Source organism: Stegodyphus dumicola, chromosome 7, assembly GCF_044657685.1.
Source record: "Stegodyphus dumicola isolate Sdum_Otavi_A_Nest chromosome 7, ASM4465768v1".
NCBI lineage: Eukaryota > Metazoa > Arthropoda > Arachnida > Araneae > Eresidae > Stegodyphus > Stegodyphus dumicola.
This window is the reverse complement of record NC_140774.1, coordinates 88,605,648-88,630,274: the sequence shown is the minus strand read 5'-3', so window position 1 is coordinate 88,630,274 and position 24,627 is coordinate 88,605,648. Positions and strand designations below refer to the sequence as shown.

Here is a 24,627-nt window from a genome sequence, read left to right as displayed (position 1 = left end):
ACAAACCCGATAATGAAGCAAATTGTTAGCTATTTTTGATACCAAAATTAAATTTAAAATTAAGATACCTTTATTGATGGGGAAATATTTTCTAACCATTGAAGTTTTGCAGGTAGAATATCACAGTTTTGTTAATATGTTGCGAATTTCAATTATTAATATGTGTTTTAAGTTATTATTATTCTAATAATTTTATTTATATTCATGTGTATTTTAATTTGAAAAAAAAAGTATTCTTAAGCTGTTAAGGCTTTATTTAACTCGTTATTCTTGAGTAGGAATTGTAACAAAGGCGAGAGACGGTTGCGTGAAAACACATCTGGTTTATTGGTTTATGGCCTTTTTACTAACAGTGGAGGCAGTAGGGTGTTGTGTTGTCGCCTTTTACAAATGGCGTTTGAAACGAAAATCGTCTTGCTTTCGCTTTGTTGTAGATGCAATCTTGTTACTTCAAGACAGTGGGGGGTGTACTAAGTTTAGGTAATTGGATTCTGGTAAAGCTCAGTTTCGCTTGTTAGTTGGGGTTCCACTTTGATTCCCACGTTTTTCCTGAGTACATATGTTGGCTCATTGTGAGATTTTTCTTGTTTTGGATTAGTCATGAGGGTGTCATTTTCCCAGTCTAGATAAAGTAAAATTCTGGCATTGGTGTGATTTTAATTTTAGGATTTTTGAAAGCCTATGAACTCACAGACGCGGAGAAACCGAGATTTCCTGGGAGGTTTACACCTTGCTAGAATTCATTCTGATTCTGATTTTCAAGCTAAGAGAAAGAGTGGGGGCTTGACCCCTTGCGGGTCTTGCTCTCGCGAGCGGCGTGTACCAGCGGGCTGCGACTATGGGTTCCCGGCTTTGATCAGATAAGAAATTAAATTTAAAAAAAAGGCGCTAGAGCTCATAGCAAAAATTTATAGCATCGTTTCTCCATTATAATTTTCCGAGAATTTAAATAGGTATTCTCAGGGTGATGCAGATACCAGTGGGTTTCTTGTTTATCCTGCCTAGTGCATTTCCAGTTTGGGTCCTTTCAAGGCGTTTCTCCTGATTTATTGCAGCGTTCCTTATAAAGACAGTTCCGGATTTAAAAGAAGCATCCCCATACCTGTGTCTTCCTTGGATCTTGATTTTGTTGAAGCGTTAGCGTTCCTGATCAAGAGTGTTCCTGATTTAAAAAAAACTGCCTGATACCAGTATTTTCCTGGGGTTTCGACGTGATTGAAGTATTCCTGAATGCAGTGTGTATCATTGACCTGCATCCGGCAAGCAGCACGATTTGGGTTTTGTGGATTTCTTCGAATGGTTGTAGGGTTTATATTTATTTTAACTAACATTTATTTTAAGTTTAAACTATCTTTCCTGTCAAGCCTTACTTTCCCCTGGAATTGCCAATGCCAGAGTATGTAAATTTTAGTAGAACGCGCAATGATTCAAATTATCAGCGGAAGTTATCTGAGTTAAATAGAAGGGAAACGAGTTCGAAGGTGTGCTTTCTTGCTTCACGAGCGTGGAGGTGGCTAGTTAGAAATCGAAGAACCACGCGTTTCGACCTGTGTGTTTGCCTCGGCAGATTATTAATCTTTCAACGTTATATTCAGAGTTTGCTGAATTATCAGCGGTATTTTAGAACACGGTGAGGTTAGTTACGTTTAGAGAGCCTCGTAGTTAATCACTTGTTACTATTCTTTTCTTAATTTCTTATTTTTATTTTACCGCCGGGGCGGCGTAGTTTGTGAGCGTCAAGAACATTGTTAATCTTTCAACGTTATATTCAGAGTTTGCTGAATTATCAGCGGTATTTTAGAACGCAGTGAGGTTAGTTACGTTTAGAGAGCCTCGTAGTTAGTCACTTGTTACTATTCTTTTCTTAGTTTCTTATTTTTATTTTACCGCCGGGGCGGCGTAGTTTGTGAGCGTCAAGAACATTGTTAATCTTTCAACGTTATATTCAGAGTTTGCTGAATTATCAGCGGTATTTTAGAACGCGGTGAGGTTAGTTACGTTTAGAGAGCCTCGTAGTTAGTCACTTGTTACTATTCTTTTCTTATTTTTATTTTACCGCCGGGGCGGCGTAGTTTGTGAGCGTCAAGAACACGCATTTGTAATTTCTAAAGTTGAATAAAAAAGGATTTAAACCCTTCTCAAGACTTTGGTCTACTTTCCAGTTCTTAGCAATCACCACTATTGTTGCGTGCAGGTTGGAAGCGCGCAATGTTATATTGGCGCCCGAACACTTGTCGAACTGAAATGGCAGAAAATTGGATGGAAGTTGCTGGACAACAACAAGAAATGGCAAGCCAATTGGAAGGATTTGGATACCTGGTCCAGACGATGAGAGCGTCAATTAAGCCAAACGCCAATTTCGACGGAAAAAATTCGGTGGCGATATTTCTAGATAGCCTCGACAATCACTTCCAGCTCTACCCTCTGCCTGAAAGACAAAAAGTTGCCATCGCCACATCTGCACTAAGAGGACAGGCCGCGCTATGGTGGAAGAATATAGGCAAATTTTTATTAGGGGAATTTGGAGGCCAGCCATATACATTTGAAAATTTCAAAAAATCGTTATTAAAGGCCTTCCCCATAGTGAAAGATCAGCCGAACTGTATAGTCTTTATCAACGGAATATAGAAGAGTTGTCGGACTTATTCTGCGAAAAATTAAGCTGACGGATATGCTGTATGGGAAGAAACCCGACAGAAACCTAGCAGAGAACCACGATATGGCTACCCAAACCATAACAGAACCCCCGCCATGTTTCACTCTTGGCAACAAGCAGTCTGTATTATAGGCTTGAGATGGCGTTCTCCAGACGTAAACTCGGCCAGAAGTGGGAAACAATGTGGAAGAAGACTCATCAGACCATATTACTCGCTTCCACTGCTCTATAGTCCAGGCTTTATGACTTAAACACCACCTTTTCCTGTTACGGGCATTAGCATCACTGATGAGTGGCTTCTCAATTGCAGCACGGCCAGCCATTCCCTGTTTATGAAGCTCCCTTCTAATTGTTTTGGTACTCACAGGGTTCGGTAACACAACATTACTTTCAGCAGTAACTTTTGCAGCTGTGGCCTTTTTATTTTTCGTCACAATTGCCGCCTTTAATGATCGTCTGTCACGATCACCCAGGACACACTTTCGTCCGCGCTGTGATTTAGCAGATGATGTTTTTCCGCTTTTCAAATATGCGGAATAAATCTTCGATGCAGTATCTCTTGAAACACTAAACACCTCGGCTACCTTGCTTACGGAAGCACCTACCATACGTGCTCCAACAATTTGCCCACGTTCGAAGTCTGTTAACTCTGACATAATGCAATGACAACCTCTCATAACAGTACTCCGACAACAACTGAACTGTTTAGCACATTTACGAAGTTGTATAGGTGGCGTCAGTAGTCAAAAACGCCAGCGCCACCTACATATTTCATTAAAATCAATCTTTCTTTTCAAACATGCATTTCACAAGGTGTTTCCACATTTTTGTCCATCCACTGTATATTTTTGAGTTAGTGTATCCGGCATCATGAGTTAAAGTTTAAAGTATTAAAAAAGGTATTAAAACCCCTAAATTTTCAGATATTCAACAATACCAACTTTTCAGATATTTAACATTTTTCATGTTTCGTTTTTATAAAGTATTCCAACTTTCAAGCCATAAACTACCTTTTAAACACGTGCAGAACTCTAAGAATTATATTAACACATTAACAACATATAATGAACGCCATATAATGAACTGAGAGTAATTTCTCACTAAATACCAAAAAGTAGCCGGAAGCGAAATGCTAACTCATGCAGTTAAAAATAACTGTTCCTAATCTTGTAGTTGTCAAAAGATTATTACTACCACTAGCTGTAAAAAGTGAAAGCGAACAGTGTGAAATTTCAAAATTAAAGCCTATTAATTCTTATTTACGTTACATAATGTTTGAAAGCGGACTCGAATGTCTTCTCGTGATTTCAATTGAATATGAAGTCTCTTCAAAATTTTCGCTGTCTTTATTATTGTTTTTGTAAATGTAAAACCAAGAAAAGATTAGTTTTAATCCATTCACCTATTTTTTATAGTATGATGACTAAGATTCAGCAATTTTTCATTCTGCATCACGTGATAAACATTACTTTCATATAACAGTTGTGACACTTAACTTTTACCAACAATTAGCTTTAGGTTGATTTGTTTCCTTCATGCCTAGTTTCGTTATGTGTTCGCTCAGTCCAGATGTTTAAGCACATTTTACATTAAGCTGTGTAGTTAAAGAAATCATAAGCGATGATTCTGAGGAGAATTCTGGTCTATTGTTGCTTGAAAGAGCCACTCATTCGCACAGAAGATGAACACCTGACGTTGGTTACGTTTAGTAAGTACTGAAACTTAATTGTGCCTGTACGTTTTCTGTTCAACGCAGAGAAGTACAGCTTCGCGTAGAGTTGAAATTGTGAAGCAGCCAATAGATGGTAGATTAAATAACGAGTCGCTGTCAACAAGAATTTGAATTAATTTCAAAAGTTCACATCGGTCACTTTGACCTATGGGCATTTTCACGTTGTGATATTGACAACACTGGTTGATTAGAACTGAGTGAGTTTGTGAACTTTATATTACATCAGTATATAATATGTCAATATTTGGTAACAATAAGTTTTCCGTTTGTGTAAAAGTCTTAAAATTGTAATAAATTTATTATCAGTCATCCTTGTTTGGTAATTTAACTGTTCTTTAAGATTTTATCGTCTTACGATGTTTTCAAAATCGTAAAATGGGTAAGGAAACATTAAAAATGCACAGACGGTCAAAATGACCGCCATGTGTACCTTTCCGTTATAAGGAACATGTGTTTTTATTAGGTCCTAATCGTTCTGTATTATTCCAGCCGTTTTTTCACTGATGGTGAGAAATAAAGTTTTATACCAGTCTTTACCTGAATTGTAACTTGTTTCCCCATTACGCATCAAGCGATCGCCTATTAACTCCTGAAAGTAGTTGCTATGAGTAATTAGATAGCCTCACACGTTACAGAGGTACTAATGATACATTATTCTTCTTTTATTAACTGCATTTTCTTTCCGTAAGAAGTAAGCATTTCTAATTATTTTATGATGCTTCATTGTCTATTTAGAATTTACATTAGACATGTTCTTCTATGAGCCTTCCTCATATCACCTAGAATAATGTCCTTTTGATCTCTCTCAACAACAACAATAAAGTTTGTTGAAAAAATAATGAGATTTGTTAGAAAAAATAAAATTACGATATTGGAAATATGAGTTGTCGATATTCACTGAAACACCTTGAAGGTACTTACTTTACTTACAATAAATGAGAAAATACAGTCATCCAGATGCTTTTGACTGTAGATATTAGAGATAATTGGAACTAAACTTAATCGAATTAATTATTAGAATATTGCGCAAATATGTTGCTTAATACCTTGGTTGCATAGAATTAGGAAATCATATGTAATTTCTCTTTTTGACTCATTTTTGCCTTGATTTCATATTGTCATTTTTCTATATAAATACACTTATTTGTTTGAAACTTATACGCATGCGTATGAAAACAGAATTTCTACCAGTCCTTTTCGAAAAACTGGAATTTTGGAAAAGTTAACTGTGAATATCGAAACATAAAATTCGAAATTAATTCTAACTCTTCTCTAGGAATTAAATTTTTGACTAATAAATTATTTTAGTTCTTTTATATTTATTGTGTCGAAATCCAATCGTATAATAGAAATAAAATCGTTAATCTATTATATAATTTGCTGGTATGTTTAATCATATAACTAATTGCATAAAAATAAATTTTATGCAAGTTCACTCCATAAGACATGAAAACGATTGCATTAAAACGTGATTCTGACCACACTTCATTTATTTCAAAAATCTACATGGGTATCATAGAGTTCTAAAATATTCGGAGAGAAAGTACGACATTTTGGATCGAAATATCGTCTTTCGTTTTATCGATTCCACCAACATTTCGTAAAGATCTATAAATAGATCAGGAGATCATTCGTGAAATTCCGTAAGGAAGTAGTGTTATTGCTTGCAGGTGTGTTTGTGAGGACAACAAAACATTATAAAGTGAAAAAAAAAGAAAATTTTGTTCAGGTTTATTTCATATTTATTAGTTTATTTATAGAATTTGCGTATATAGGCAGATACGCATGAAATTCTTATGCAGATATGTATGAAATATCAACAGTGCGATTTAGTAGTTTTTTATTGCTATGCGAATAATGTGCTAATTATATATATTTAATTACTGAGTTAAAAAATATGTATTAATTACTTAATTACATATATGTTTCACCGGTTTATACTATTCTTAGCGGAGGTAAGTTTCCATGTTCAAATTCCTTGAGAGAATTTTGTATGAATATAATATCTTTGAATGTGACGCCTCGCTTTAAATAGAGATCCTTCATTCTACAATCTAAAGTAGGTGTTCTCAACCGGTGGGAAGAATTACCCCTAGGAAGGGAATTTCACAAATTTAGGGAGGGAATATTGTTAGCCTTTTATTTACCTATTTAGTAAAAAAAGTTTATTCTTTATCAGGTATTTTCTCCTTCCTTTCCGCATGCCTTCATAGGAAACTTTGGAAGCATACACGACATGTATTCGAGACGTCCAGAGTTCGAGTCGCGGCGAAGGCACTGCATATTTTGAACATCTCCTGTTCCTAAAATACCCAACGTCGCTAGAACCTTTATTCAAGTTTTGGTATCTATCAACATTTTTTATACTTTTCTTGTCTAATTTATAAAACAGATTAAAAATAATCTAAATTTAAATAAATGTATATGTATTTTTCGAATTTTGTAGAGAAAGGAAGTATGATCGTTTAGCAATGTGAAAGGAGTGCATAGCGCGAAAAAGGTTAAGAACCACTGATCTAGACTATCAGTACATATTTAAATTTCCAATCGATTAAATTCATCAGAGTTAGTACTGTTCTTTCCTTTTGCACTCTCCCATAATCCAGGCAATATATATGCTAGATTTGTGCTTAGAAAGTGCTCTATTTAGACGTTCAGATCTGCAGTGGTCTGTTGATTAAACATCAAAAACTTTTGAAAATATACGAGCAAATATGACTTGTAGCTTCATCAAGACAGAGCTGTATTCGTTAAATGAATAGTAAATAAAATGAAGAAATAAATTCTTTAAATAATAGAGCATAAAATATTATTTTGAGAACTCAGGTAACTTCTGAATTTTTTTATAGTTTTCTTGTCTCCCGTTATATATTTCTATTGCAGCTAAGGTATGTGACCAACATACATATTGTTACTAATTTTTACATAGATATTTTTAGTGAAATTGCATGTAAAATTTTTGTATTTTTCTGTATAATGTAACATGAGAATCTAGGAAGACGATGCTCTGCTTGAAAAACAAGAATACAGTACTGAGTTTATTTAACATTGAGTAAATGACTATCTCGTTAATTTGACGAGAAATGGCCAAACTTCGCCAACTTGGGGTCCATTTGGCCACATCTCTGCGATGTTTGGAAATACTGTAATTATTTCCGGAATGTTTCTATTTTCTTCTGACATTAAGAGACCTTCAGTTTTACTGAAAAAGTACGTAACTTTTTTTTCTTATTTGGTACACATCGTATATTGCTCAACTTCTTTGCTTAAATCAGAAGTATATCAACGAGATGATGAATCAGAGTTTAGAACTCCCGCCACTCTACCCAGTGACCGTCCTCTTATCAGAAGTATAGTAATGGAAGAACATCAAGTTAAAAGACATGTCGGAGTTTATCAAGTCTTAAATTTTCTTAGAGAACAATCCTGGTTACTATCTGGATTAAGAACTGTTTCATCCATCTTGAGATCTTGCATTATTTGTAAACGATATTCCAGCAAAAGGGTCAATGCCCAGTGATCGAGTTCAAGATCCCTCTGTGTTCCAGATTACCGGCATTGATTTTGCAGAACCTTTGATACTTAGGGATGAAAAAAAGCATGGGTTTGCTTGCTATGTGCAGTAGATCGTTGTGGTCACTTAGAACTCGTAACATCTATGTCTACAGAAACTTTTCTTCAAGCCCTTCATAGCTTTATTTCTCGGCGAGTTAGACCCACTATAATTTATTCGGATAACGGTACCAATTTTGTAGGTGCATCTAATGCTTTTGCCTCAATAGATTTTAAAGAAGTATCTAGAAGAGGAACTGAAGATCCCATTAATTGGAATTTTATACCTCCCGTTGCTGTCTGGCGGGGAGGTTGGTGGGAGCGGCTAATACAATTAATGCAACTTTTAAGAAAAATCCTCGGAAAAGTTTGTTTAGATTACGAGCAAATGTGCACTGTTTTCTGTAACTGAGAAGCCATACTCAATGATAGACCATTAACAGATGTATCAGCTGATTCAGATCTCACTGCTATAACTCCAGTTACATTCTTAAGAGAATCGCAGAGCGATTTAGTGATTTTTGTAAAGCAAGAAATCAATTCAAACTTCTTTAAATGTAGATTGCGGTACATTCAGAATATCAGAGAGACTTTTAGGAAGAAATTCTGCCAAGCGTATTTAGAGATTCTGAAACTTTCAAGAGAAAAATAGGTCAAACATTGTAATCTTAAAGTAGGTGACATTGTACTAGTTGGAAATGATGATAAGAAGAGAATGATTTGGCCTTTCGGAAAAATCCTTGAATTATATCCAGGAGTCGATGGCATAGTCTCTCGTATTACGAGGCATGGAAGGACTGTCAAGAAAACCAAGAGATTAGAATATTATTACGTATGTTGCAATGTTCAATTCCTTATTTCACATTGCTAGTTAGGAGGATAAAAAGAAAAATTATTACAAGTTGCATGAAATATGACGTCACTTTTGAACAAGAAGTAATTCTAGAGACTGTAGAGACATTAGGTACTTTTTTTTGGAAGCAGAAGAGATGAAAAATTAGCAAACGCCTTCGCGGGAAATCGAACCACGGACTTCTAGAATACCGGCCCAATGTGCAGAACTGCTACACCTCGAAGGCACGCTAGGAAGGCGGAAGAAATACCTTATAAGACTTTTAATTATTAAAATTTTTTTGTGTGGGGGGCAATGATATCTGTTTTCGATGAATTTGTTTTTGAGTTCTTAGATTGGTTTCAGATGTAAATTATTAATAAATTTGAATTTAAATGAAAGATTTGGAATGTTCTTTTAGAGTCTGACACATGCCTCAGTTCCGGGCACCGAAATATTTGTGATAAGAGCCTACTATATTATTTCCTTTTTTATGGAACACACTACATTAAAAGAAAGAAAGAAAAGAAGGAACTATTCAGAAACAAATTAAGGTAAATATTATTAAATAAAACTCATTATCGGAACATAACAGCAGAAGTGAAAGTTGTTGTCCAAAAAATAAGAATAATGCTTAGCCAAGAATAAAATATATAAATATTTTAACGCAGAAATAAAATATAATACCACTGCTTACACCAAATGCCATTAAGCTGGCAATTCCATTCAAAGGAATAAAAAAAAATTCAGATTCAAGCATTTCTACAAATCCAAATTCAAATTAAGGCTGCAAAGCATGGAAATTAAGTTACAGAAATCATTTCGTGAGAAATACGAAAAAAACGAATTGGTTTCTTCATGCATGAGATAAATAGTCTGCCAAGTTAAGAAAAGTTCAAAACGCGTGCAGAGAAGTAAAAGTTCGTAACATACTTCGTAAACAATTTATTGTTTCCACAGTGAAACGAAATTGCAAACAAAATTATTTATATCAATAAGGAATTCAAAATAAAATCAGAGAATATGAAAAGCAATTTAAAATACCAAATAAAGGATACATTTCGCCCAACAAAATGAAAGAAAATTTCGTTCAATAGAATAGTAACAAGAAAAAGTATAAAGAATTTAATAAATGAAAAAGTAATCACATTACAGTCCCAAAACTTATTCTATTGTGAAGTATTCCAAACAGAAAAAGAGAGAGCACCGTCAACCGATTCAAAAATTGAAAATAAAGTTAAAATGAATCTTCCAAATCAGAAAGCAAAATTTAGAAGAATTACAGATGAAACTTAAAGTGAGAAGTATTATTAAGCATTTAATACAGAACATTATTTAGCACAAACCGTTATACACTCGTGCGCAAAATTAAGAGAATTTGCACATTATGTGGAGTTTATGAAACATTAATGGACAGATTTTAATGAAATTTGGTATGAATATAAGACAGTTATAAGACATTATATGTTTGGTATAAATCTACAGAGGAAGAGATGTATAAAAGTCATTTTATGCACGCGTTATTATCAGTATAGCTTACAGCGAGGCATGTCCGAAATTTACTTTGCGATATCGAACTGAAAATATGTCTAATGGGGTTATGGTCCCCAAATTTCCCAAGTCGTCTACTTCTTCTTCCCCAGTCATTTGCTCCTCTTGAGAAATGTCCAGTCTAGCGTTACGGAAGCAACTGGTAATTGCAAGTTAATTTAACATTTTCCCATGCATCCTTTATTAAACGTATCGTTTAATAAAGGAAAAGTTGCAACGTTCACCACAAATTTTTCAAAGGTTATCCCATTTCTATTCTTGAATCAAAAACGCCATCCATTCGAAAATACAAATTCTAAACAAAATGTTTCATCAAATATTTCTGTTTGAACTTTTAAAATTGGACCACTTATAGGTAAATCTGCACTACTCTGGATCTTCATCCACTTTAAAAGCGCTTTGTCTAAATCCATTTCTTTAAACGTTTATAGTCATTCCTATTTTGATCAAAGGGAGACATTAATTTTACCTTATTTTAACAGTGCTGAAACAGTAAAAGAAGATAAATCATACTTTTTGCAGATTTCGGAATTTTTTACGTCATCCTTCAAATTCCGTAAAATCCTTACTTTTCTTCAACTGATAAAATTTACGTTTCGACATCGGAAGATAAAATTTGACGAGCATATATTATGAATGAAGATTTTGAAGAATTAATTCCATGCCAGTCCCCCTACGCCGCCACTTTTACACAAACTAAACTTCCGTCCAACCAGAAACCTCCGTCGTCTCCTCGAAGTCGTCGTGGGATGATTTCGCAAATGCCATCCACAAGACGACGAAAAAGGCCATCACGTATTCGCAGGATTTATGACTCATCAATAACTTTCGGATGACTTCGGAATGTTAAAGGAATTTTTCCAAGAAACGAATAGCTGAGCTGGAGAGGTGGAAGTTAATAGAAATTTTATGAACTACAAAAATATTACTCGCTATACCGGGGTTTATCGTTAAAGAGTTATGCTTCCATAGACTTAACATTGTATTGACCAAGTATTTCCGATTTCCTCTTGATATTCAGGTTCTCGTTAAATCAGGCCTCGTTATAAGCGAGTTGCACTGTACATACATATATGTATATATTAAAATAAGTTTAAATACAGTTAAGTCCATCACATATTCAATTTGAAACATGCCATATGGAATAAAAAACAAAAGTGCAGAGGCAGACTGCATATTAAGGTTAAAAAAAAAAAATGCTAAAACAAAAAAAAAAAGGGGGGGAATTAGTTCTACATGAGACATGTAACCCTCTATGTAAAAGTTTACCCATATAAAATTAATACTATAATTTAAAACAATTTCTGCTTCTTTTGATATCTCGTTACATTTGCTGTATTTGAACTACAGAAAATTCTCGGATTAAATTTTCTTAAATTACTGTGTTATTCTTTTTACCATTCAAATCAGTAGGGAATGAAGGAAAAAAGATTCTTTGCAGTTCAGGAAAGTTTAAAGGAACATATTTTCATGAATACAAAACAAGATTTAAAAAGAAATCTTTGCTGTTTAACTAAAACATTTCTTTATATTTGATAATTGCGTTACCTGATAATGAGGTAAAACATCTACTTGCTGCTCTGAAATAAATTTTAATTTAGGAAGTCTACTGATATGAAATGTTTTCATTTCTGAAATATAGAACAATCAACGTACGGAATAACGAACTTCTGCATACCAAAGAAAAAATAACAGTATTTGTGAAATGTCATTATAATGAAAATGGATTTAATACATTCTGATCCTTTGAAAACGTATTCAACTAAAAGTCGTTTGGGACTGTTCTTAAAGTAAATGGTGGTTCAAGCGATTCTTGCCTACATCACTAAACCATTAAATAGTAGGTACACTGCGAAGAAAAAAAATTGGACAGATCTATGTCTCCCGTTCTACTGCTATTAAAATTCAAATTGCGTTTTTCATGTCTCGAAAGCGCGATTTAGAATATGTATTAGATATATATAGCATTGTTCTAATATAGGTATTTTGACACAAAATCAGACTTTTTTGAAATAACATACCATTTTTTTTCCATATTTCAATTCTACGATTATTCCTATAATTAAAATTTTGTAAAATATGGCGCGAAATTTACGGAGAAATTCAAAAATTTATCTAGGCATATTTTTTTTTTCAGTTTGCGCCAAGAATAATTTATTTAGAAAACTTCTTAATATATGGCAACCTATTTTCCTTTCCCTTCTATTATGCTATAAGGTATTTCTCCCGCTTTCCTAGCGTGCCTTCGTGGTGTAGTGGTTCTGCACGCTGGGCCGGTATTCTAGAGGTTCGTGGTTCGATTCCCGGCGAAGGCGATTGCTCATTTTTCAATCTCTGGCTTCCAAAAATACCTAATGTCTCTACAGTGGAGCCCGAACTAAAAAGGGTTGTGGATGATGACTCTCCAGACCCAGGATTAGGCGATTGGTTTCCCTAAAAACCCCAGTCGTCCTTTAAAAATGGGAGTATATAAGGTATTTCTCCCGCCTTCCTAGCGTGCCTTCGTGGTGTAGTGGTCAGCACACTGAGCCGGTATTTCAGAGGTCCGTGGTTCGATTCCCGGCGAAGGCGATTGCATATTTTTCATCTTGCCTGCTTCCAAAAAATATCTAATGTCTCTGCAGTGGCAACCGAACTAAAAGAGTACTGGATAAGGATTCTCCACACTTAGGATTTGGTGATTGGGCCGGTATTCCAAATGTCCGTGGTCGCTAATTTTTCATCTCTTTGGTTTTTCCACTTAACCTAATGTCCCTACAATGAAACAGCGTAAAAAAGCCAAATTGTTCCTACGTTTTTACATTGTGCATGAGCGGAAAAAAGTGACATAGTTCTTACTTTCAAATGATTTTAACAAAGAGCTGAAACCACATTTGATCTTGTTATCGCTTTCAACAAATGTGCCAAATTTCAAAACGCGAAGATATGTAAATTGACTTATATCTTTGGGCATTTTGAATAGAAAGCTTTAATATTTTGCAAGTATGCTTAGAAATACATCTACTTTAAATGAAGGTAAAAATGTTATAGTTTATTATTCAATTTTTTCGAAAAATTTATAAAAATTATTTAAAAATACAAATTTTAAAGATAAATCATAAGAAATGGGTAAATTTTATTTGGAATGAACCTAAATTTAGAACTCTGCAAGAAGAAATCAAGTAAGTGTAATATAAAAAGATATATTAATAAATACATAAAAAATTCAATTAACATTGAGGAGCTAAAACTTTGAAAGCTAATTTTTTAAAAACTTACTCGTGCGAGTTTTACAAAACTTGGCAGTTTGGCATACGTTGAGCCGTAGAATTGAAATATGGGAAAAAAATTGGCATGTCATTTCAGAAAAAAGTCCTATTTCGTGCCAAAATACCTATATTAGACATATATTAGATCAATGTTATACATAAATCTAATACATACCCTAAGTCTTCACAATTATTATTTCCATCGATAGGCATGTTTTTCCCATAACATTGATTGAGACTTTCGAAACTAGAGAATTTTATATTGGGAAAGATGCGTTTTTTCAAAGTAAAATATTCTTGAGTTAGTAGTTTGGCTAATTTTCTCACTCACATAAACTATTTTTAAGTTTTAAAATAAATATTTTGTGTATTTTGTTGGGAGACAAGCCACGAAAATACTATGCATAAACTATGCTGTTGTGAAACAATTTATTACGCCTGATTTATAACCAGAAGGAAAATCATAATTTAATTGCAGAAAATGTTTTTAAATCGTGTAATATAATACATGAGTTAAATATTTCTTTTTAATGGTCGGATATTTACAGATTTAAGCACTATTCGGAATTTACAAGCAATTTATTTTAAAATAATGAATGCTGCTATATGAAACTATAGAAATATTCTTTTATTAAAACTGTCTTATTTTACAGGTACTTCTCAATCATTAATAAATCTAAATATGCTTGGCGTAACAATCGAAATTCGTACTCAAATATATTACATATTCTGTAAAGCGAATCTTAAAATTGAGAAATTTTATGCTATAAATAAAAATTTTGTTCTTTAAATTTCTTGTTTTCCTTAGAACAATTTGAGCATTGGTATAATTACTAGGAAAGACAAAGCATCAGAATATATAATATAGGAATATACAAACCTGAATTCTTCCACATCCACTGTAATTACTCCATTCACTATTCAGTTCGTTGACATACCAAGAGCCACTAGGTAAACATTGCTTCGAGACATATCCTACAAATAGCATAAGAAAGAAACGTTTATTTACTAATGACATACAAATAACTCCCCATGCAGAACATGAGAATATATATACATAATAAAAAGTCACGTATGATTACATAAAAACAAAGCAAAGTTAATAGCTTGCTTCGACGTTAAATCATATACACTGGAATAAAATTTGCCTAATTTAATAGAGGAAATTGAAGTTTCTAAGATGAGCAGTAAAAACAACAGAGCTAAATAAATTGATAAATAATAAGAACTCATAGAAAAGTACAAAGGGCTGATTACGAAAATGAATGAAATGTGAATAAATTTTGACGAAATACTTATATTTATGCTAATGCCAGTCTTTTTTAATTTATTGTTTACTTAATTATTATCGAATGAAATACTGGTGTTTGTGCTCAAGCAAAGATTTTAGGAAATGCTTATCCATTATATTCTTCCGTTTCCATCAATGATTAGCATACAAAATACAAAGGTTTTTACGAGGTATTAGTGATGACATGGCTAGCTACGTCTTGTAGACTCATGCTTAAAAAGTAAGCAACAAACGCTAAACGAAAAGGAACGAATGTAAAGAGACAACTTAAACCACACAGTTACATATGAGGTAGAGATTGCATCGCCGAATGCAAATAAGCAACGAAAATTAGCAAATAAGCAACCAAAAAAACTCAATCCCGCAGTCATACCAAGGTTTCTTAAAAAGGGGCATAAAGAACCTATGCGTGAGTTCGCAAGCAGCAATAGTTCCGTGTAATCCGAGGTAGTCAAAGCGGAAATAATTAACCGAAGCCACAGTTGCACAATGAAGTACGTTGGAGGGCTGTTGAGATGATGCAAGCTAGCGCAAAACAATGCGCTGTTGTGAGAGAGCTGAATGTGCATCGTAGTGCCCTCAACAGGCTGTGTAATCGTTACCAAAAGTATTAAAACCTCTGTAGAAGATATCGTGCTCGACGACGGACGATAACCACAACGGCAGACAATTGCTTCCTGTTGCTATGTGCAACTCGCCGTAGATAACAAATAGCACGATAGCTGGCGTCGCATCTCTCTACTACTGCAGGACGGCCGTAACTCGTCAAAGTGAGCTTCACCGACTGCATGAAGGTAAAATGTATGCCCGAGGATCTGGGGTTTGTATTTCTTTGTTTCCATCGTACGTCACATCAGGGTTGAATTAGGCCCGTGAACATCGCAGCTCGATACCACAGAAGTGGGGCCATGTGCTCGTTACAGACGAGTCTCGATGTAACATCCAGAACGATTCTCGAAAGCAAATGCTGTGGCGAAACCCAAGGGACAAGCCAGTTGGGTGCCAAACACTGTCGAAAGAGAGGAGACTTACTTATATGGCCTTGGAGTGCAATTAACGGCCGCACTAACCTCTAAGTGGTTCCTGCTGGTTCTGTCGCAGACGTGCGATATGGCAACAAAATTTTACGTCCTGTTTTACACTGTCTTATCGCTGTAATGGTACCGATGCGTAATTATCAGCGATAACGCCAGCACGCATAGAGCTCGAATGGTGCGGAGTTATGTGGAGAGTGAAATCATTCCACATCTGCTGTGACCTGCTAGATCACTGGACCTCAATCCCATATAGAGTGGGAAATGTTGGGGCAATGGCTAGCAGGTCGCAGTGTGTCTGCAGGAACCCTCCACCGGCTCCGACATACATTACTATAGGAATGTGCACTATTGCCACAATAAGCTATCAGAGTCATTACTGCCAGCTTGCCTCGATGTTGTCAAGCATGCTTTTCACCTATAGAATATCACACCCGTTACTAGCGTAATGTTTCCATTGCTCATTCGTCTGACCTATTTGGTCTTTCGCGATGTGATTGTCATAATATACGTGGTGTTTTCGTATGTCTTTGCTTTATTATTTACTTTGTGGTCTAGTAATAACCACACCAACCTCTTAAATCACTTTCACGCATATCTGTTGAATAATTTTCGTTTTACTCCATGTTTTGCCTTTATTGCTAATATGTTATTTAATATAAATCTTTACAAATAGTGTTTAAAGAAAATACAGTAAAATAATTATTAACCGAAAGTTTTATCACAAGCGATAGACCATTTCCAATAATGCAGTTTTTGGAAAGTGCCACACATTAGAATTATAATTACTGGAAAGGAAAAAAAAGAACAATAGAACACAAAAAAATGTTAACTTCTATTTTTATAGAAAATTTTGCAAAATTTACATCACAGCCTTTAATAAAATTTTTGTTAGCTATACTTTACAATACATGGCCTTGAATATGTCATCTAATAATGATACATCTCTATACAAATGAAGTAAAGATTGCAAAATATCATTGAGAAATGCGTACATTATTCTTAATTGGCTGATTTTATGACTAAATGAAATCATTTTTTGAATAACTTAACCAAAAATGTGAATACGAGACAGTTTTCTTCAAAACTGTGAAGAAACTATCTTTCCATGAAGTTATTCCTTCTCTCATGCGAACAGCAATCGCATTTTACCATAATGCGATACAATACGATCCTGCTTAACAACTAAACTCAATTTTGTACTTACACAAAACTAAATAATAAAGTATTGCATTACAGGATACGTATATAGAGAACACGGAGGTAAATGAAGTATATCTAACGTTTAATTTGACTTTTAAAACACTTTAGATACAACGAAAATGAATAATGAACACATACGCATGTATGACTTTGGGAAGAAATTCAGATTAACAGTACTTGTGCTACAGAGGAACAGATAGTTACAAATTGATGAATGATGGAAAACAAGACCACATATAATGGTAGGTGAATATACCAGTAGCTTCCACTGGCAGGTACTTGAGGTCCATAAAGCTAGGATTCAGCAATTTATTACATAGTGTACAATTTTGTACTGTCTGCATACGCATCCCTGTCCTTTCCACTGTTGCTTGAATAAAACTTTATTGATTTCGAGGGCAATCAGACACAGGTTTTTCTCTTTCAGGGCACAAAAAAAAAAAAAAAAAAAAAAAAAAAAAAAAAAAAAAAAACCTGCCAAAAATGGGCAGAAGTGGTTTTTTTTTTTTTTTTTTTTTTTTTTTTTTTTTTTTTTTTTTTTTGATGTTGTTTTCTTGGAGATATTTTGTCCCTGTTTTTGCTCTTCCTATTGATCATGTTCCTGAGTTCTGAAAAAAAAATATTTAAATATCTGCACTATGCCATTATTAATAATCATGGTTTCTAAGCTGATCAGTTCCACCTACCAAAAAAAGAAAATCATTTGAAAACCTTTGAAGGGGGGGGGATCGTCTAAGAGATGTTTCATTAGTACTACGATATTAAAATATGTTAAGACGTAGCCAGTTGTTAAATTGAACATATATTTCTCATAACCTTTTCTCAGTACGTTATAAACCGAAAGTTCTAAACAAAAATCTCATTTGCTCTTCTTCTGAATATCGCGTCTTTCAGAAACTAATCTAGTTCCTGAGAAGGATGCTCTAAAGAGAGTAATTCTTCCTTCTTTCTATTACAAAAGCAAGATATATGAAATTCTTATAAAGTAAAATTTCTTTTCTGAAAGTTTCATTTTCTTTATTAATAAAAACAAAATCAACGAATAGACAGCAAAAGAAAAAATTATTTCTTACTCTTGTCTTGAAATTACGTTCTTAGAATAAATTTCACAGCTATGATTCTACTACTGAGTGCAATTTCTAACAGTTTCCATAGAAGCATGAGTATGACTGATAATCACCAGAAATATAACAAATTTTACGGAAAAGTATTACTTGTATATAAAGAAATTTGTAATTATTTTAAAGAGAAATTTCTTTTTTTTATGCAAATAATTTAGTTGTCAAAACAGTTTAAGCTTGCAACGAAGAAAACATATAATTATCCACTTCAGTCATGCGTAGTAGCTTTAGTATTTTAATTTAAAAATTTTAACTCTCAATTCGTATGTCACGAAAATTCTTTATGCGTCTTAATGATTATTAGAAATGAATAACATTTGTGAGAAACTATCTTGTTACATGCTATAGTAAATGCGAGCAGGCAATTTGGATAACGTACTTTAAGTTTAAATTTATGACAAAGTTCAACAAAAGGTGAAATTTTTCTCAAAACTGGGACTGAATAAGCAAAATAATTTTTAAAATTTCATTGTTTCTGGGATTAAAAAACGGATATCCAAATGTACGAGGGCCATCCAGGAAGTAGATTACGTTTCCGTCTGTGTCCGCTAGGGGCGGGGCTAGCGCGGCCATCTTGGGGTCAGAGCGTTGCGCAGCTCAGTCTGCATCTAGCCGTGCTAGTGAGAGGTTCGTGCTGTGCTCCGTTCAGATACTGTGACGGTTTGAAATGTCTGCGTTAATTGAAAATCCCGCGAGCTGCGAGGTGCGCTCAGTAATAAGGTTTCTGACTGCAAAAAACTGTAAACCGATAGAAATCTATCGGCAGCTTCGTGAAGTGTATGGGGACAACATTATCACTGAAGGTGGAGTGCGTCAGTGGGTCATAAGATTTCAAAATGGCCGAACCAATGTTCACGACGAAGATCGAAGTGGGAGACCCAGCATAGTGACCGCCGAACTTCTCGAAAAAGTCGATGCTAAAGTCCGTGAAAATCGAAATTTCACAATAACGGAACTTTCTTTGAGTTTTCCACAAATTTCGCGAAGTTTGTTGCACGAAATCATCAGCGAAAAGCAAGAAGAGGTAACGAAGTGATTGAAGGCGCAGGCGGCCGAATTTTTCGACGAAGGAATTTCCAAGCTCGTACATCGCTACGATAAATGCCTTAATTTGTATGGTGACTATGTAGAAAAGTAGTATTTGAGTGTGGCTTTCATCTGTATATAATAAAATTTGTTTCCTATACTTTGTTTATTTTTTTATTCCAAAACGTAATCTACTTTCTGGATAGCCCTCGTATTTGTCAAAGTGTTTTAAAAAATTAATGCAAACGTTAGAATAAAATATTGAAAATTAGAGCGCAAGGAGCATTTAAAACGTTTATTTTTAAAAATTCCATTTTTTATTTTAAGGAAATTGAATTTAAAAAATTTCGAGTTTGTATCATATATTTAATAAATTGATTTTATAAAACGCATATATACAAAAACTTTTGTTTAAAAAGAAAATATATTTCAATGTCCACTGTCCTCTTAAATATTCGTTAAAATTTATTAAAGATCTTAAACTACTATACGAATATTTAAATAATAATAAATACGAAATTTACTAAATACGAATAAATACGAATATTTAAATCTAAATATGTGCAATTTATAATCAAAAGTTGATAATAATTAAATAAATAATTTTGCAATAACATTATGTCATTGTGAAAAATAAAAAAAAGACTCCAGTTTTGAAATTCAATAAACAACAAGCAGAAAAATATAAAAATTTAAGTGCAATAAAAGAATTTTCTTCACAAGGTATTTTTCATTAGGGACTTGAAGTATCGAAAGAAGTAAATGCATCAATCGGTTTGGGAATTAATAATCACAAAATTTTACTGAATTCAAAACTTTAATTAAATGCAAAACAGTTTGTATCTTCATTAGTCTAATCCCTACAGGTTGTGTGAAAGGCATGTTGGCACGTTATCTAAATACATTCAATGTACAATCGGTTACGGTCTAAAACTGTAAAATCAGCAAAAATCCATTACGTTGTTATGCTAAGTTCTTCGAAGGGGGATGTATGTATCTTGTTCGTAGGTTCTTGGATTGGATTTAGGTTAGTTAATTTATACGAATAATTAATTATTGACCCAATTTTTAATTTTAGTATATAACTTTGGTTTCTGGTTTATAAACACTAGTTTTAGAACGAACACTTGTTACCTATAGAATGCATTATTATGAATTATTTTGCATAACATGATTTTGCTTAAATAAGCTAACTCTGACATGTGCACTGTTGCACGAGAATTTAAGTGGAGCTGCTAAGAAAATAAATATTTAACAAAAACAAGCTTTAATGTGGTACAGTACGCATAACTTAAGGAAAGAGTTTTACCTCCAATTTGTAGCGTTCCTTTGGAGTCTAGATACCTAGGGTGTGCATTCCATGCTTAATCTGTCCGCCAAATGATTCAACTAAATTCTTAAGCAGCTGAAATTGAATTATTTTTCAACTGCTATATGTAATGGTAGTATTTAATTTTAGAAAGAAATAATGTTTTGTAACCAATTACAGAAATTGTCTTTAGAGGGATGTCTTGATATTAAGGAACTAGTGTCGTTCTTTTTGTTATTAAAAAGAAGAGATAATTACAACCTTTTCAAAATTTTTACAAAATGTAAGAATTTTGAAAAGGACGCCTAATTAAAATGTGTTAATAAATCCACTCTCAAATACCACAATGGTTCGTCATGGTAGCTATCGTCATGGCCATAATGGTAGCCTATCGTCATGAACAGCAGCTTAAGCATGCAAATTAGATTGAAAATTGTAATTTATCAAGCTGCTTTTTAATAAATTTATGTGGAATTTTGTTATTTTTTAGTATTTGATTAATAGTCTATAAGGTATTTCTCCCACTTCCCTAGCGTGCCTTTGTGGTGTAACGGTAGCACGCTGGGCCGGTATTCCAGAGGTCCGTGGTTCGATTCCCAGCGAAGGCGGTTGCATATTTTTCATCTTTTCTGCTTCCAATTAACCTAATGACTCTACAAGTCTAAGTTCTTTCGAAAAATCTTGACTATTACTACAGATATTTCAAATTATTTTGGTTCGATTAATATTAGCGTTTGTTATGATTTTTGTAAAGACTGACGATTAGTGATTAGTTCAATTAATTAGTTTTGTGCTATTGAAATTTAAGAGCATTGTGTTGTTAAACGTTTTATATTTTGTTGAGGTTATGTATTTATATCAAACATCTTCAACAGAATATTAGCAAACACTATTATTAATCAAGCCAAAAGAATTGGACATATCTGTATGGGCGTCAATGTTTTTTAAACGAATCTTAAATTATGAATTAAAATATTAAAAAAATAAACATTCATATATTTTAAAAAAGCACCTTTCTAAATTACAATTGTCAGCCTAATTTTCACTTTTAAACTGTTGTTGATTATGATAGGCTACACATAAACCATGGTGATGATCTAGACTGCATGTATTAACGCAGTTAAACGTTCTTTTTAAAAGGTCTCATATTTTTGTAATCATTTTGAAAAAAAAATTATTAACAAATAGGGCCTTGTTCAGTTTTTTTAGCCTCAAGACAGCTCTCTTGAGTCAGTATCTGCAATCGATTTACAATATGATTTTCTTTTTAAAATTAAATACTACCTCTAACATTTGAATAATAAGTCAGTTCATTTTACGAATTCACTGGCAGCAGATTAAGCATGCAATGCATACCCTCGGACTCTAGAGTCCAAAAGAAGTTGACAAACAGGAGCTTGTTTCTGCTAAAACTTAATTTTCTTAAGAGCTCCACTTAAAGTCTCGTGCATTCGTGCACATCTTAGGGTTAGCTTAAATAAGTTCTTCGAAGGCAGATGCAGGTATTTTGTTCATATGTTCTTGTATAGTTGCATAATTTATAATTTGACTTCGTTAGTTCATTTAAATGAATAATTATTGACATTATTTTAAATTTCAGAATATAACTTTGGTTTCTGGTCTATAAACACTTGTTTTAAAATGAATGGCTTGCAAGATACAGATTGCAGAGTTTTTTCATTATTATTTTTAATATTTTTAGTATTTTTATTTACTGCATCATTTTGCTTTCGTTGATTTGAACTCAATTTTCTTTTAACATCAAATGAATGGATTTCGTAGTGATCTTACAATTTTGGATTGTAACGCATTGTACTTTGTACGTATCTAAGCAAGGTCTTCTTCACATTCCAGCCTGTACCAATGAAGCCACAAACCAATGAACTTGAACCAATGAAGCCACAAACTGTATTGTATTTAACTGAAGTTTCAAACTTAGTAAATTTTTGCCATTATTAATTAAGATACTGCTGATCCGTTTACTTCTCTCGATATGCCAACTCCTTGAAAACAATGTATCAGGAGATATAAACTACATTTTTATTGAATTAAATTTTTATATTTTTTCTTTGGATCTTCCTGGATTTCAAAACTGGACTCGTTTTCTTATCCTTCGCAATGATATTTTGCCATTTCAAAGTGGTTAATTTAATTATTACCAAATCTTTATTCCAAGAAGAATGTATTTTGAATTTAAATTTAACATTAACGCACAGCATTAATAAAGATATCTTTGCACTTGAAAACTAAAAGACAGTAACTGAGGTAATATATTTTAGTTTATAAGCAAAATGCACGAACGCAAAGCGAATGAAAACTGAATTGAGAATACAAGAGGCCCTGCTTTATGCCCCACTGATTGATCGAGGTCGGACCAAAACAAACACCTGGAGCAGCGTTTATTATTTTGGAGAATACAATTTATTATTTTGGAGAATACAATTTATTATTTCGTTACTATTGCGGGGAAAGCATTACGTGAACTTATCAGACGCGACATTTAATACAAATCTAGTAACTAAACGGTACGCAGCAATGCCCTAGATGTCAAGCCTCCTGTCCTATTAGTTTCTTGAATTTTCTGGTACCTTCTGTTCGTTTATAAATAAATGTTATAGTCACGTCACCGGCAAGGTAGAGGATTTCGTTTGTAGCTTACGTTGTACCTTTCTGTTCAATTTAAGCTTCAATGAAAATATTATGACTTACTACTATTTCTTTCTCAACAGGTTACAAAAACAAAGACACTTTTTGTTGAACTAGAGCACCATTCTTAGATGTAGCAAGACTGAAGCCATATCTTCTTCAATGATGAGTCGAGATTCAGATCAAAGAGTGACTTTTAAGAAGTAATCATGTAGAAAAAGAGTCAGGCCTGCTATCCTCCGATAAAAAAAAAAAAAAAAAAAAAAAAAAAAAATTGATTTTTTAGTGGAAGTGGAATCCGTGTGTGGCATCATGCTGCAGGCATCATGCTTGAAGGCCGCGCATGGTTGGCGGAGTCTCTGAGTCTAATTCCTAAGCACCACGCTTGAGATGTTCTACAAACAGTCATTACTTAACGTCAATACCTTACCAGGATTCTCCAGGCAAAAAAGTCCTCACTTTCATAAGAATCTTATTTAGTGCCAGAAGCTATAATCAGCAGTCTCATTTACATGTAACCAGACTGTTTGACGGACTAGTGTTCAATGATTTTATCCATTCAAACCCTTTCAAGGTTAATTATAAAAGATAAAAATGCAGATCAGATTGCAGAAGCAACAAAAAGAAATAGTAGTAGCAGTTTCAAGATTTTAACTTGAGAGGACATACAGATTTTCCACCGTTATTAATCATTTAATTCCTTTGCAGCAGGTCCACCAACGGCCGAGCGGTAAAGTAGCTGAACACTGGTAGTTTGGTCCGAGGCTCGAATCCAGCGAACGGGCTGGCTGCATGGGGCGTTTTCGTGGTTTTCCTCATGTGTAACGTATATACGAGCCAGTTTCCCTTAGAAAGTCCTCCACGAAGGCATCTCTCTCTTAAGGCAGATAGCCCTCGAGTGCTTTGCCGTAATCTAATAAAACCAAAACCAAAACCTTTGCAGCAGCTAACCTAATTTAGTATAGGGCAAGGATTACACATACATTTTCCCGCCAAACTAAATCAACTGAGAATTAATTTTAGAATAAAGACTACTATCGCTTTCAAGAAAAGGATAGTACATAATGTATATGTATTGCATATATGGACTGAATATGTATGTAATCCATGATGCATATATGGATACTGAACACTTTGAAATTGTAGCAAAAATTATGCTTTTAAATAATAAAACGAGAGAGCGATATTTACTTCTATTTAGATCTGTAATTATTTACTCTGTTTTTGAGAAGCTATGAGAGACTTCTAAAATACTTTTATGTATTTTCTAGTATTTAGAAGCTATTTTAGTATGATACATTATTTAGTCGTATGTATAATTAATTAACATGTAATTTGATTTACTAAGCCAAGCTTTAAAGCAGATCAAAAGCTTTACTAGATGGAAAATGAACTATCAAATGCTGAAATTTCTCGTGGCAAATTT

General features: G+C 33.7%; 1 protein-coding gene across 1 annotated transcript in view; it reads right to left on the bottom strand.

The window, feature by feature from the left end:
* LOC118195817 (calcitonin gene-related peptide type 1 receptor-like) overlaps window positions 1-24,627 on the bottom strand; it is a 527,958-nt gene that overhangs the window by 219,361 nt on the left and 283,970 nt on the right. The window contains exon 5 of the mRNA XM_085820565.1: window positions 14,452-14,546. Within this exon, the coding sequence (XP_085676691.1) occupies window positions 14,452-14,546 (95 nt within the window). The remainder of the gene's footprint in view (window positions 1-14,451; window positions 14,547-24,627) is intronic.